Source organism: Fusarium falciforme, chromosome 1 (assembly GCF_026873545.1).
Source record: "Fusarium falciforme chromosome 1, complete sequence".
NCBI lineage: Eukaryota > Fungi > Ascomycota > Sordariomycetes > Hypocreales > Nectriaceae > Fusarium > Fusarium falciforme.
In genome coordinates, this window is record NC_070544.1 from 3,961,862 (window position 1) to 3,974,051 (window position 12,190).

At 54.1% G+C, this 12,190-nt stretch overlaps 6 protein-coding genes across 6 annotated transcripts; 3 read left to right on the forward strand and 3 right to left on the reverse strand.

Moving 5' to 3' along the window:
• Positions 1-827: 827 nt before the first annotated feature.
• On the reverse strand, positions 828-2,034 carry NCS54_00111500 (Hypothetical protein; the record flags this gene model as incomplete). Its single annotated transcript, XM_053146749.1, has 2 exons — positions 828-1,524; positions 1,571-2,034. 2 exons carry the CDS (start codon positions 2,032-2,034, stop codon positions 828-830), a joined length of 1,161 nt encoding a protein of 386 aa, XP_053002724.1.
• A 2,131-nt stretch (positions 2,035-4,165) lies between these two features.
• On the forward strand, positions 4,166-4,927 carry NCS54_00111600 (Hypothetical protein; the record flags this gene model as incomplete). Its single annotated transcript, XM_053146750.1, has 4 exons — positions 4,166-4,180; positions 4,313-4,389; positions 4,510-4,806; positions 4,858-4,927. The coding sequence occupies 4 exons, from the start codon at positions 4,166-4,168 to the stop codon at positions 4,925-4,927; spliced, it is 459 nt and encodes a 152-aa protein (XP_053002725.1).
• Positions 4,928-5,623: 696 nt separating this feature from the next.
• NCS54_00111700 (Hypothetical protein) lies at positions 5,624-6,747 on the reverse strand (the record flags this gene model as incomplete). Its single annotated transcript, XM_053146751.1, has 4 exons — positions 5,624-6,093; positions 6,240-6,320; positions 6,400-6,564; positions 6,621-6,747. 4 exons carry the CDS (start codon positions 6,745-6,747, stop codon positions 5,624-5,626), a joined length of 843 nt encoding a protein of 280 aa, XP_053002726.1.
• Positions 6,748-7,200: 453 nt separating this feature from the next.
• On the reverse strand, positions 7,201-7,898 carry NCS54_00111800 (Hypothetical protein; the record flags this gene model as incomplete). The annotated part of the gene is made up of 3 exons (XM_053146752.1): positions 7,201-7,342; positions 7,432-7,670; positions 7,779-7,898. 3 exons carry the CDS (start codon positions 7,896-7,898, stop codon positions 7,201-7,203), a joined length of 501 nt encoding a protein of 166 aa, XP_053002727.1.
• An 893-nt stretch (positions 7,899-8,791) lies between these two features.
• NCS54_00111900 (Hypothetical protein) lies at positions 8,792-9,740 on the forward strand (the record flags this gene model as incomplete). The annotated part of the gene is made up of 2 exons (XM_053146753.1): positions 8,792-9,122; positions 9,181-9,740. The coding sequence occupies 2 exons, from the start codon at positions 8,792-8,794 to the stop codon at positions 9,738-9,740; spliced, it is 891 nt and encodes a 296-aa protein (XP_053002728.1).
• Positions 9,741-11,372: 1,632 nt separating this feature from the next.
• NCS54_00112000 (Hypothetical protein) lies at positions 11,373-11,708 on the forward strand (the record flags this gene model as incomplete). Its single annotated transcript, XM_053146754.1, has 1 exon — positions 11,373-11,708. One exon carries the CDS (start codon positions 11,373-11,375, stop codon positions 11,706-11,708), a length of 336 nt encoding a protein of 111 aa, XP_053002729.1.
• Positions 11,709-12,190: the final 482 nt, after the last annotated feature.

Below are 12,190 nucleotides of genomic sequence, written 5' to 3' on the forward strand. Positions count from 1 at the left end.
ACGGAGTATATACGAGGTTCATCTCAACGAAAGGACAAAGAATTGCTTCAGAGACAAACCTCAGATGTTGACTACCACGCCAAGCATCCCAATTCATGCAAATGACCATCCATGGATCCGTTTAGATGCTGCCTAGATACGCGAACCTTGAGATCAGAGATGCCTCAAGATTCATGCACCTGACGACCCCGAGGCTTCCATCCAGGAACCGTCCCTATGCGTCTGGGTCGTGCGCGATTGTCCAGTCAAATCCGCAGCTGCTCTGTTGCCTTGCTGCAACCTCTACAGGACCGCAAACCAATCGCGATCTAGGAGTGGGTGTGTTCTCGGACAAGGAGCTGAAGGCAACCACATTCTGAAAGGAATGTTGGATGAGGCCATCTTTAATGAATCGACATTGGCAGTCTCTATGTGGTTGGATCTCGTCATGGCTCTTGACGCCAAGAGCTTCATCGGTGATCAAGTCTGGGATTCTCGATGTATCCATGGGTATTTCAAGGTTGTTGATACACTAGAAATACAGTGAGCACCGTATGACAGGTCATGCTTTCTCATCCGGATGTCATCATCCTGTCCAACACCGCAGATATCAAATTGAGAGAAAGTCAAAAAGATGAGAATTAATTGTTTTTAACCTATGCCTTTTCCCGTGTAGCCTAGCCGCTCAATCCCTCCAGCATTTGTAGGTATTTACTCAAAACAAATGGTCCTCAGCAACACGCTGGGACCGTGCAAAGTGGTATCATATGGAGGTATAGTAGGCCGTTTCCCGTCTAATTCATGATCCCTCACCCTCCTCCTCTTCTTCAGTTTTAGGCACCAGCCGTTCAGTGCTGTCGGCTCTGATCCTGGTTCTGGTTCTGGTTCTGGTCCTGGTTCTGGTTCTGGTCCTGGTTCGACTCGCTCCGCTCTAGCTCCTCGATGCGGCGCTGGATCGCCGCCTTCTGGACTTGCAATGCCCTGAGCTCCTCATCCCTCGTCGTCAAATCATCGCTCAGGCGACTGTCATTGTCCGTCACGCTGGTCGAATCTGTCGCAGCCTCGTATGCAGGGGGTGGCTCTCCGTGGCGGTTCCTGTCTCTCCTGTGGTGTCCGTTGGCCGCAGCATAGAAATCGTCTCCCAATCCGCCAGTGCCATGTCTGGCACGCATAACGTCGAGCTCGTGTGCCCGCTTCTTCTCTGATCGAACTCGGTCTCTGCGGACAAGGAAGTAGGCGATCGCTCCGATCACAAATAGCACAAAAACCGCGACACCAACTCCAATACCAATGCGTGCCGCCAGAGACAAGGTCTTGGCTGGCCGATGAGGGCCAATGTCATCCTCGTCTTTAAGTCCCAATGCATCCTTGTCTCCGTCTTTGAAAAGCGCTCGAATTGTGTAGACAGCAATTGTTGCGCTGTATAGCGTGGTTGTTGAATCAGATAGAACGTCGTATGAACGTGCAGTGTGGTTGTATGTGATGGGAACCGCCACCACTGTGGGCACTAATCGCTTGCACAAATTGCCATCCAAGGAATATGCCCTACAATGATCAGCGTGATTCATTCCACGTCTACTGGAGGACTTACGATGAACAACAGACAGCTGTGGTGGTTGCATCGTCATGGGCCTCATCGGTATCTACGCGTAGCTCTGCCGTCGTCCACCCGTGAGGACATGTAGCTGGACTGAAAACACCAGTGCGACCATCTGTGAACATGCCGTCAGGGTAACAGGATAGCGACTTGGCCCCAGGGATAGGTTCCAGGTCGAGCCACGCAACAGGACCTGTGGCGCCAGGCTCTGGCACTCTCTCCGCATCATAGGTCCATGTACAGCTGATTGGCACGGTCCAGGGAGTAGTCATTGGAGGAAATGTCTGGTAATCGTCGAGGTCATCGTCGGTTGGCGAGGGCGCCAGCACTGGAGATGTCGGGGTCGGTGTCTGGTTGGAAAGAGATACGGTTGACGAGGGAGCGGCTGATGACGAAGACGGGTTACTCGAATCGGTGCTGGAGAGAGTCAACGACTCTGCATCCTCGAGGGACGACATGATATCAAGCGGCCGCGATGGATCCCCAAGCTTGCAAGAATCTGGGCCGCCAGGCCGATTCAACTACAAGCTGCACAGGCCGTGCCTTGCTTGCAGTTTAGTCGGCGGTTCAGCAACAATCGCCAATCTCGTCCATCCGGGGCCTGCGGTCGGTTGCTGTGCTGGATGCTGCAGCGCGTGGAGCTGGCTCGTGGTGTTGGGAAGGCGACGGGGAGCGCAGAGTCGCGGCGGAGGGGCTCACGAGGCTTCACGTCAGGGCGAATGCGCAGGCGATGACAAGGTCGAGGACGGCGTCTCTGGCGAGTTGGAAGGCCATCCGGGCGGAGGACAGCAGGAGAATATGAAGTAGGCGGATGGAATGGGGATGGACGAGGAGACAAGGAAGCAGAGCAGGGACAAGAAGGACAAGACACGACAAGAGAAGCTAAGGAACGAAAAGAGCCGGACAAGAAGAGAACTGGTCCATGCCAGCAGCGAGACGACAGGTAGCGTTGGTGTTCCCCCTTCTGAGGCCTTTGAAGTCTTGGCGAAATCTTATCACGGGTGGATGCCGAGAAACGCCAAGCCCAGCATTGCACCGATACATTGTCCACGTTGACCGCTGCGAGTCTGGGCATTTGCCGCTTGCCTGTCGTCTTGGTCGCAGCTCCGTCGGAACATGGAGGTTTTGCTCCCACATCACGGATCCCGGCTGCGCTGCGGTACAGGTAGTTACGGCTCTGTAGCGGCGAAGGCGGCCGTCTACTCACCATCGCCAATGCACCATATATATATGGACAGAGATGGTCGACGCGATGCGATGCGCTGCGCTGCGAGAAAACGCCGAGCTCTGCTCATTTTGGGGCGCCCATGACCAATCTGCCCAGGCGGGCGCTGGCCAATGCTCGTAGCGGCCGGCCAGCAAAAGCCGAGCCTTTTGGCCCCAGTGCCATGGTCTTGGCTGATGAGTCGCGGGTTCCTGGGCGACTCGGGGCCTCTGACGAGGGGGAAATGAAGCCGGCTTCGCTGTGCCGAATATGCGGTCTTGGAAGTCTTGGGAGTCTTGGAAATCGTGCCCACCGAGAGCCACAGCAGAGCGACCTCGCATGCGACGATGGCATTGCAGCGAAACCGGGGACTCGGCGACGACCCATCACTTTGTCTTTCGTCATCCTGGTGATTCAAAATGGGTTCATCACCCCATCTCCGGGAACAGGCAGTTGTAGGATCTCAAGAAGCGCAACTCGACACAGGCAGAGGTGTCAGCGCCGAGCAAACCACAACACGGGCGAGGTTGCACCGCCCAGTGTAGGACGAGGACACAAAAGAGAGGCGAGAGTGGACAGTAGCAAGAAGATGACGGGAGGGGATGCGAGCCGGTTGTCTTGGCTGGGTTTGCTCGCTTCTTTATTCCAACCAACAGAGAAAAAGAGGGAAAAGACAAAAGAAGCGGGCAAGGGGAACAAGGTTGCTCGGTAGCCCGGTTGGCTGATGTCTTGCGGTGGATGGGCAAACTGTCTGAGTTGACGGCAGGCCGATAAGGTTATGGTGGTACCAGGGTACTTGGCGCGAATAGGGTCATTCAGGTCGAAAATGCGGTGCAGGTCTTGGTACGCATTCCACCCGCAAACTTGCGCCGTGTATCCGTACCCGTACAGCATTGGCAAAGCAAATTCGCAACTCTTGCCCCTCTCCTTTTGCTTCTTTCTAAGGTTGAAACGTGGATGAGCTCATGGATCAGAGAGGTCAAGTCTTGGACGTCTTGGGTCTCGGGCATGCAGCTACCGTAAGGTCGCGCCGTTCCGGCACCGAAAACCGGACAGGGATGTATCGGAGCTCGGGCCACCCCACCTGCATTCACCACACATCTGATGCAAGCCTTCAGCGAACCCGGAACCTCGGCGCACCCTTTTTCCGGCTTCCATTCTTGAGAATTCGCTTCCCCGGTTTTTGAAATCACACAGGTCATCTCAAGGTCACATGACATGAGGGGTGAAGGGCACGAAAACCCTACTGCCAGAATTTTGGCTCCAATTCGTACCCTGCTGCCCCCAAGCGACTCAACAACCGCCTTCAAAGTCGACTCCATCCCGGCCCATCCATATTCGCTCTTCGGTAGATCAGCGAATTCAATCAACACAACACCGCGATCATGGCTGACGAATACGTACGTGTGCCCTCGATTCCTCTCCCTCTCGTCAACCGCCGCGCCGCCGCCGTCGAGCTCACCTGCCACCGCTCGCCGACAATGCAATGAAAAATGGACATGGAATTTGACTGACTTGTGCCTGGTTGATAGAACGCTGAGGAGGCCGCCGAGCTCAAGAAGAAGAGAGCCTTCCGAAAGTTCTCTTACCGAGGAATCGACCTCGACCAGTATGTTGATACCACGACCCTGCGCTCCCCCGCTCGACCATGGAAATGATTGCATCTTTGGATAATGGGCAAGGGGACTGCACAGAACGACTCATGCTGATATCTGCTCCCTCCCAATAGGCTCCTCGACCTCTCCTCCGACCAGCTCCGCGATGTTGTCCACGCTCGCGCCCGCCGCAGGATCAACCGTGGCCTGAAGCGCCGCCCCATGGGCCTCATCAAGAAGCTCCGAAAGGCCAAGCAGGAGGCCAAGCCCAACGAGAAGCCCGACCTCGTCAAGACCCACCTCCGAGACATGATTGTCGTCCCCGAGATGATTGGTAGCGTTATTGGTATCTACTCCGGCAAGGAGTTCAACCAGGTCGAGATCAAGCCTGAGATGGTTGGTCACTACCTGGCTGAGTTCTCTATCTCATAGTACGTTTCCCGATCACTTGTGCAAAATCGCAAACGCTGACCCTCCCCTAGCAAGCCTGTCAAGCACGGTAGGCCCGGTATTGGTGCCACGCACTCTTCTCGTTTCATTCCCCTCAAGTAAGAAGGTTGCGGTGCGGTCTTGGGTGGTTTCTGCATTCACGGACATTTATGGGCGAAAAGGACTGGTTCTGGTAGATGGGCAAACGCATCTATCAAAGTTGCTGATGACAATGGGTACCACGAAAGTACAATAAAGGAGCATTGTCCGCTTGATGACTACCCTTGACTATCGCTGATGTTTCATAATCTGGTGACGCTTGTTTCATGCCGTCTTTCCTGGTCGTCTGCCACACTTGTTGCCCATCTCGTGAACATTCAAATTCGAACTCCTCAGGCTACATCACGCATCACCTCAGATACCCCAATTCCCAACGTCTCCGAGACCGACTCTACCACCAAATGCCTCGTCAGGGCCGAGCCATCTACCTACCCTCCGAAGTCTCTGTCTGAGGCGCTGGCCCCTCGTCTGGGGTTGTTGTTGGGATCGTGAGGCATGCTGTTGCTGGTCTTCATGAGGCTGTTGCTGGTCTGCTTGAGGTTGTTGCTGGTCTTCTGGGGGTTGCTGCTGGTCTTGTACGGGATATTGCTGAGTCTCTTGGGGTTGTTGTGGGGGATTCACGTGTGTGTCTCGCCGTTGATTCTCAGATCTCTTGTGTGTCCGCTTTGTGCCACACACAAGACAGGGGGGGTGTTTTTTATTGTAATTGATGAGGATCTGCTCGCCCGCACTGACAGGCCTGAGGAGCCTGACGGACATCTAGTTCGGGTGATCAGATTCGGCCCAAGCCTTTGCATTGGCGCATCTACCGCAGGCATGGTTGATGTGTGATGCGATTTTGCAGATGTGGACTCTGCTCCCGCTCGTGTCTGCGGAGGCATATGTCTTGACAAAGCCCTCCAGCTGTCGGCGCTGGCTCTCTGACAAGCCTGCCCGAGTGCTCAGCCCTCGCAGGCCGGCAAATTCATGTTGAAGTTCCTCACGGGTTGGCCCGTTCAACTCAGTCCACGCAAGGGCAATTCTTTGGTGACGTCGCCAATGCCAACGAGGTTTGTCGCAGGAAAATAGCGGGGTCTCGTGGATAATCCGGCGGCCTGCAGCCATGCTGAGACGCGCACAAACGCCGCGCCGTGGGTCAGGGTTGTCGATGGCGTCGCGGACGTCGACGGCATCCAAGTTCTCTTGCGGAGGCTCTTCCACGGCGGTGGCTGTGGATTTGGAAGTGGCACCTGAGTTTGTTGTCAACTCTGTGAACATGCCGAGGTATAATATGTCATGCTTCCACATGTATAGCTAAACTGTCTTGCTTCGAGGGGTGCAAGAAAGCAGGTGGGGACACATTCAAACAGGGCAAGTCTCTGGATCGGTAACGTACCTGAACCGAGAGTGTTTTCTAGAGCTGGGGGTACTGGCTGTATGCTTTCGGGACTCCCTGATCCATGTCGTGAAGACGTTCCTGCATCACTGTGAGCTGGAAGTCCAACAATTGACCTACAGTGCTACCCCAGTTCCAGGATAAAGGGTGTATAACATACCATGAGCATCCCTTGGCGAGGAAGAACGTGCACGATGGAATGCATCCGTTAGATCACGGTTTGGAGGGTTGCTCATGTCTCCCGCAGGGTCACTAGACTCCAAAGGACGGAACAATCCATGCTCTGCTGTTTGAGAAGCCTCTGGTTGCGACTGTGAAGAGGATGCTGGATCTCTGTGAGCAGGACGTCGAGCACAAAGGGTTCACATGTGGGCAGCATACCAGGAACGTTGGCTCTATCATGAGACCAGTCACCGAGGTCGGTCAACGAGGTAAGCCTATCAACGTCAGCGTCGTAGAGAGAACCGGAAACCAAGGGGCCATACTGTGTTCTCTTTTCAGCTGCCATGATTGATTCTGTGGGACTTGATTGGACAGTAAATGCTCGGTGGACGGTTGAGTGAGTAGTGATTCTCTTAATAAATAACTAGCGATGTGGACGATGAACGACTGATGGAATCCAAGATGTTGAGTGTTGAAGAGAAGAAAGGGAAAAGATTTCGCACCGGGAAGAAGAGGTCATGACCATATCCAGGTGCGTATCGTAGCTGCCATCCATCAGATCCAAGTTAGCTGGCTCAGGAGCCAACGTGATCTCAAGCGGACGGAAGGCATCATCGTGCGGGAGTAGGTTCGACCGCAGTCATCGGTATTGGGATCATCGAGGACACTTGCCTTTTGAAATGGGGAAGTGACAGCACCGTCGACACACGACAAATAAGCAGTTGCGAAGCGACAGTAGTCCCTGACTGAATGAGAAATGAATTCATGTGTGCCGGTCCACGTTCTAATGTACATCCCTTCATTCCTGCTTCTGGGCGGCCAGCTTCTTCGCTTTCCGCTCCTCCTCCTCGAGGTGCTTTTGTCGGAAGTGCTCGACAACGTATTCCATGTTGGCAAGATGGCCAGCCTGGTTGTTTCGGGGAGAGTAGGATTGAATGGCCCTGTCTCTTTTATTAGCAATTGTTGAATGTGACTTCTCTCCTCCCTATTGCTCATCATCGAAGAGTAGGGGCAGGAGGGGATGACGAACTCGGGGTATGTGACATCGACGAATCGGTGCTTGTTTCCGCCGTTCTCAAAGAGGTTTCGGTCGAAGCCAGCCTGTTCCATGGCCTTGGTGTGTAGAGCGTTGATCTCCTCCCAGTCCTTGGCGCGCGACTGGTACTTGTCGATGAGGCTGAGGAAGACAGACTTGTCACCCTCCTTGGGGACGAACTGGTAGAAGAGGACGGTGCCGAAGAAGGCGCCGACGGTGAGGAGAGATCCGGTCTAGAAGGGCAGGTCAGGTCAGCACGCGAGATTGCCATTGGCCTCATCCGGGAGGCGCGCGGGGACCGTAGACGACGTGATGGCGGCGTTGCGGGTGTTTTGACGTACGCTGAACGACTCGTTGACCTCGGCGGGCTTGTGGTGGCCGTGGGCCTCGGAAGCGTAGGTCCGCGCTGTCCGCTGCAGCTGTCGGGCCACGCAGGCTGCCCTCTGTCGTGCGGCGAACATGTTGGGCGGGATGGGCGGCGTTCAATTGAGCGATTGATCGTGTGTTCCTCGTGGGAAGAAGCCGCATCCAAATCCACCGGATGAGGTTGTCGCCGGTCCGCGGGTTCATCCCGGGTTACGTAAGACAGCTGTGCAACCGTTGACCAATCATGTCTCGGAAGTTGGTAATTTAGCTGTTTAGCACCAAGATGAGTCAAGAATCAACAACGTCGAGGTAAACAGACGTCAAGGAAGTTGCACCAGTTTCTATGACGGCAATTGCATGGTATGGGCGGGCTTCATTAGAGATGTTTTCTCCCCAACACATAGAAGCCTATGATTTACAGCTCAGTACCTGATGAACCTGGCCCTACCAGTCCACACCATGTTCTTACAAGCTCTTCAGTGAACGCTAACTTCAACATCTTGTTCCATCAACACCCAGGGAAATCAAAACTTTATTTCTATCGATACTGACTATCTCCGAGAAAGTTGCGACTCATCAATTCAAGCTAGCTCGTCGCTTCACTTCATACGTCACAATCCGCCGACGACAATGGCTGACTTGAGCAGCCCACTCGTTTCCGTCCTACCCGAGTTGGGCCTGTCCAAAAACCAGGTTATCAATGAAGTTTCTCCTCCTGATTAGTCCACAATATGGGCACCTTTATCTCCTCAAATTTCGGATCGTCTCGATGGGTCGTGGCGTATTCAGCAAGCCAATCTCCTTTGATTCAGCCAAGTGGCTGAGGTGAGCCAGCTTGTAAAAACACCAAGGTGGATTCATATTTGGGCGTGGATGAGATAATTCTCTTTTCTCGGTGAGATATTATGGCCTTTTATATGGATTTAAAAGGCCATGGGCCGGCAGAATGGCCATAGACCGTCAGGTTCAAGAACACGTCTCAAGCATCATGGCAAAAACAGCATTCATCACTGGCGCGAATTCTGGCGTTGGTTTGGCTGCAACCAAGCTGTTTCTCTCGAAAGGCTGGAACGTTGCAGCCACAGCTCGAGATACGTCTTCCCCAGCCCTCCAAGCGTTGGACAAGGGATCGGGATCTCTCCTTGTCCAGTACCTTGATTTGTCCAAGGCCCAGACCTTTGGACCAGCCATCGCGGGAGCTACCGGAAAGTTTGGCCAGATCGACGTCCTTGTCAACAATGCAGGATACGGCCAATACGGCGTCTTGGAGCAACTGGACATTGATGCCATCCGGGACAACTTTGAAGTCAACGTTTTCGGTATGGTGCTGTTACAATCCGCATCATGGCGGAGGGCTGCATGCTGACGAGTGAATAGGGACCATGGGCCTCATCAAAGAATTCATCCCTCACATGCGCGCGACAAGTCAGGTAGAATCACCTTCCCGTATCATCTATGTTGGGTCAGGCGGAGGGCATTTTGGGCTGCCACTCATCGGACCCTATGGAGCCAGCAAAGCAGCCATGAACATTTTCATGGAGTCGCTGGTGTACGAGATGGAGGGTGTGAACCCCCCTATCCGGGTGAAGCTGGTCTGTCCACATGGCGGCATCAGCGAGACCAACTTTGGGCAGACGTCGATGCAGATGGCAGGATTGGACAAGATGACGCCAGAGATCAAGGAGAGATACGGCGCCTTTGTCGAGAGGACGCTCCAGCGGTTCGGGGCCATGCGGGGCCAGAGCATGGCGGCGTCGGAGGCGGCCATGACGATTTGGACGGCGGCTACGGAGGATTCGACAAAGCTGAGATACTTTGTTGGGCCTCGCGACGGGGGGGAGAACCTCGAGCGCAGGATGCAGGGTGGTGAGGCTGGGGAGGACGCTGACGAGGTGGACAAGAGATACATGGATGGGATGAGAGGCACGTTTCTGTGAAACGGGATCGAGATGGTACCCTCTAGAACGGAGAGTATATTCAGCCGACCACGATTTGTATCATTGCCGATCCTGTTTGAGGGCGCGCATATTGAATGTACATTTTCAGCGCCCAGTCGGCGTCCCCTGTCTCACATCATCCCGTTTGTTTGACGGTCAGCAAGGGACAGACATGTACGGTTCAGCTCGGCGATGAGATGGATAGGCAGACAGTTGCCAGCGTTTGGCCAGAGATAAGCTGCCCCGATGATCAAGCCGTGACGTGAGAAGTAGCACAGAGAGACTTGACTGTGATGAAGCCGTTGCCAGACAAAGCGGGAAGCCGTCAAAGCTCCGGACAAGCCAATTGACCCTGACCCAGTCGGAGGTGTTCCCCGCGATTAGAGCTCGGGTGATAGAGGAACAGAGGGGCTTGGAGAGACGGGCCGGGACGCGTGTCGTCATGAGCATGTCTACATTCGATCCAACACCATCCATAACTACTGTACTGTACCTGGGCGCCGGACATACCGTGCCCTGGGGCTGGCTTATCTCGTCGCTGTGCCTCCCCGCAAAGCAGCGGCAGCCAGCACCTCATCGGGCCTAATAGGAATGGCATGCCCCAGGGAGAGTCCTTGCAAGAGGTCCATAGCCTCAAGGTAAATTCCGTCCAGTGCTAGAGCGAGGTACTTTTTAACCCTTTTCGCGGCTGGCGTAATGCGGGGAAGGTTCCAATGGTCACAAATGCATCATCTTGGCATCCCACACACTCTCTCTCTCTTTCGCATGCCTTGAACAACAACAAACACCTCGACCGATCAAATCACATTCTCCATGACAAGACAGCCTTAGGTTAGCCACTCCCGCCACGGCTACTGTACAGTGCCGTATGGTACATGCCTACAGTAGCAGTGAGGCCAGCAAATTCGCTGGCCCTCTCACACCCACTTACTCCCATGCCTACCGGCCGCTTGTCCGTGTTTGTGATTCTCTGCCTCATCTTGGCTCCTTGTGCTCTTCTTCCCCCTGGCTCCAAGCCCAGGCGAAACGGTCAGATGATGGCTTTGTGTGGTGACACACGCTCCCTCCCAAGGCGTCTCGACTCCCCTCTTTTTTTTACCCTTTGAAAAGGTAATTTACCTAGGTTGACACTGTACTGTTGGTAGTCTCTTTCAGACTGGTCTGCGTCATGTAGCAGTCACTTGTACGTGCGTTTCTTTGCCCCCAAACAGTCCTGAACCTTGACTTGTCTGCGGGACATTAAAAGGAACGGCAAAGCCCCCTTGGCTTGATCGGGTCGCCTCCGTGTTTGCGCCTTGGTCAGATAAGGCTGTTGTTCTTCTTTCTCTATCCATCCATACATGCCTGGCAAACGCATATAAGCCTCTCACATCGACAGCGATTGCCACTGCGCCCCAGGATGCTGACGTTGTCACTGCAGCGAGGCCTCTTTCAATCTGTGCTACAAAACAACTAAACAATCAGGAGTTCAACACTTTTTTGAAGCCCAGCTTCTACTACTATTTACCTGTTCCTCACTGCCTACCTACCTAGCCTCTTCTCCCCCATCTCTACCTACTCCACTACCACCCCTCCTCTCCACGACACCACACCTAGGCGCCAGACTACACATCTACTACTACTACCTTCAACATGTGCCATACCGTAATCGCTCAGCGGATGTGCAAGGTCTGCCACCGTAGCCTCGGCGAGACGGTCATCGACTTCACCCGCTGCGCTCGTAAATGCTCGAGCCCCTTCTACTGCCTCACACCCGAACCTCAGATGGAGCTATGTAACGTCTGTACCGCGACAGCGACCCTTTCCACACCGGTACTCGCACAGCAGGCCATCGAGGACACGTCCACAGCCGCCGCCGTCGCCGCTGCCGCTGCTGCCTCGGCCGGCACGAGCCTCTACGAGAGTCCCTTTGCCAAGGCGGCGACGTATCCTGGCCCAGCAGTCACTCGGCATACTGCTGCCCATTGAGTTTTGGACGCGCCAAGATGCAATGGGTCGGGTCTGCGTGTAAGAGAGGCAAAGGGAAATTGAAATGACGAAACGAACGAGCATGTAAATTGGACATACCAAGGGAAATTCAACCTGGAAAGGGATAGGGATAGGGAAAGGGAACAAAGGCGCAAGAGGACAATGACAATATGGGAATCAATGGATTGGATGCTTTGCTTTACCTTTAGTGTCACCCAAAGACACTTGACGACACGAGGTCCCGGCGAGGACCGCTCTACCGGTACAAAGAAAGACCACTGGAATTGGTCGTGATAGGTACCCAGAGCCAAGAGATGATGGTCTCAAGGGGGACACGGTCGTTGCGAGTACATACCTAGTTAGCAAATTGAATTGCGATGAGAAAGAAGAAGAAGAAAAAAATGCAAAGATCGACCTGATTCCTTGTAATTGATGGAAGAACTAATGCCATTAAGCGGGCGGTCAAGCTTGTTGACCCGCCG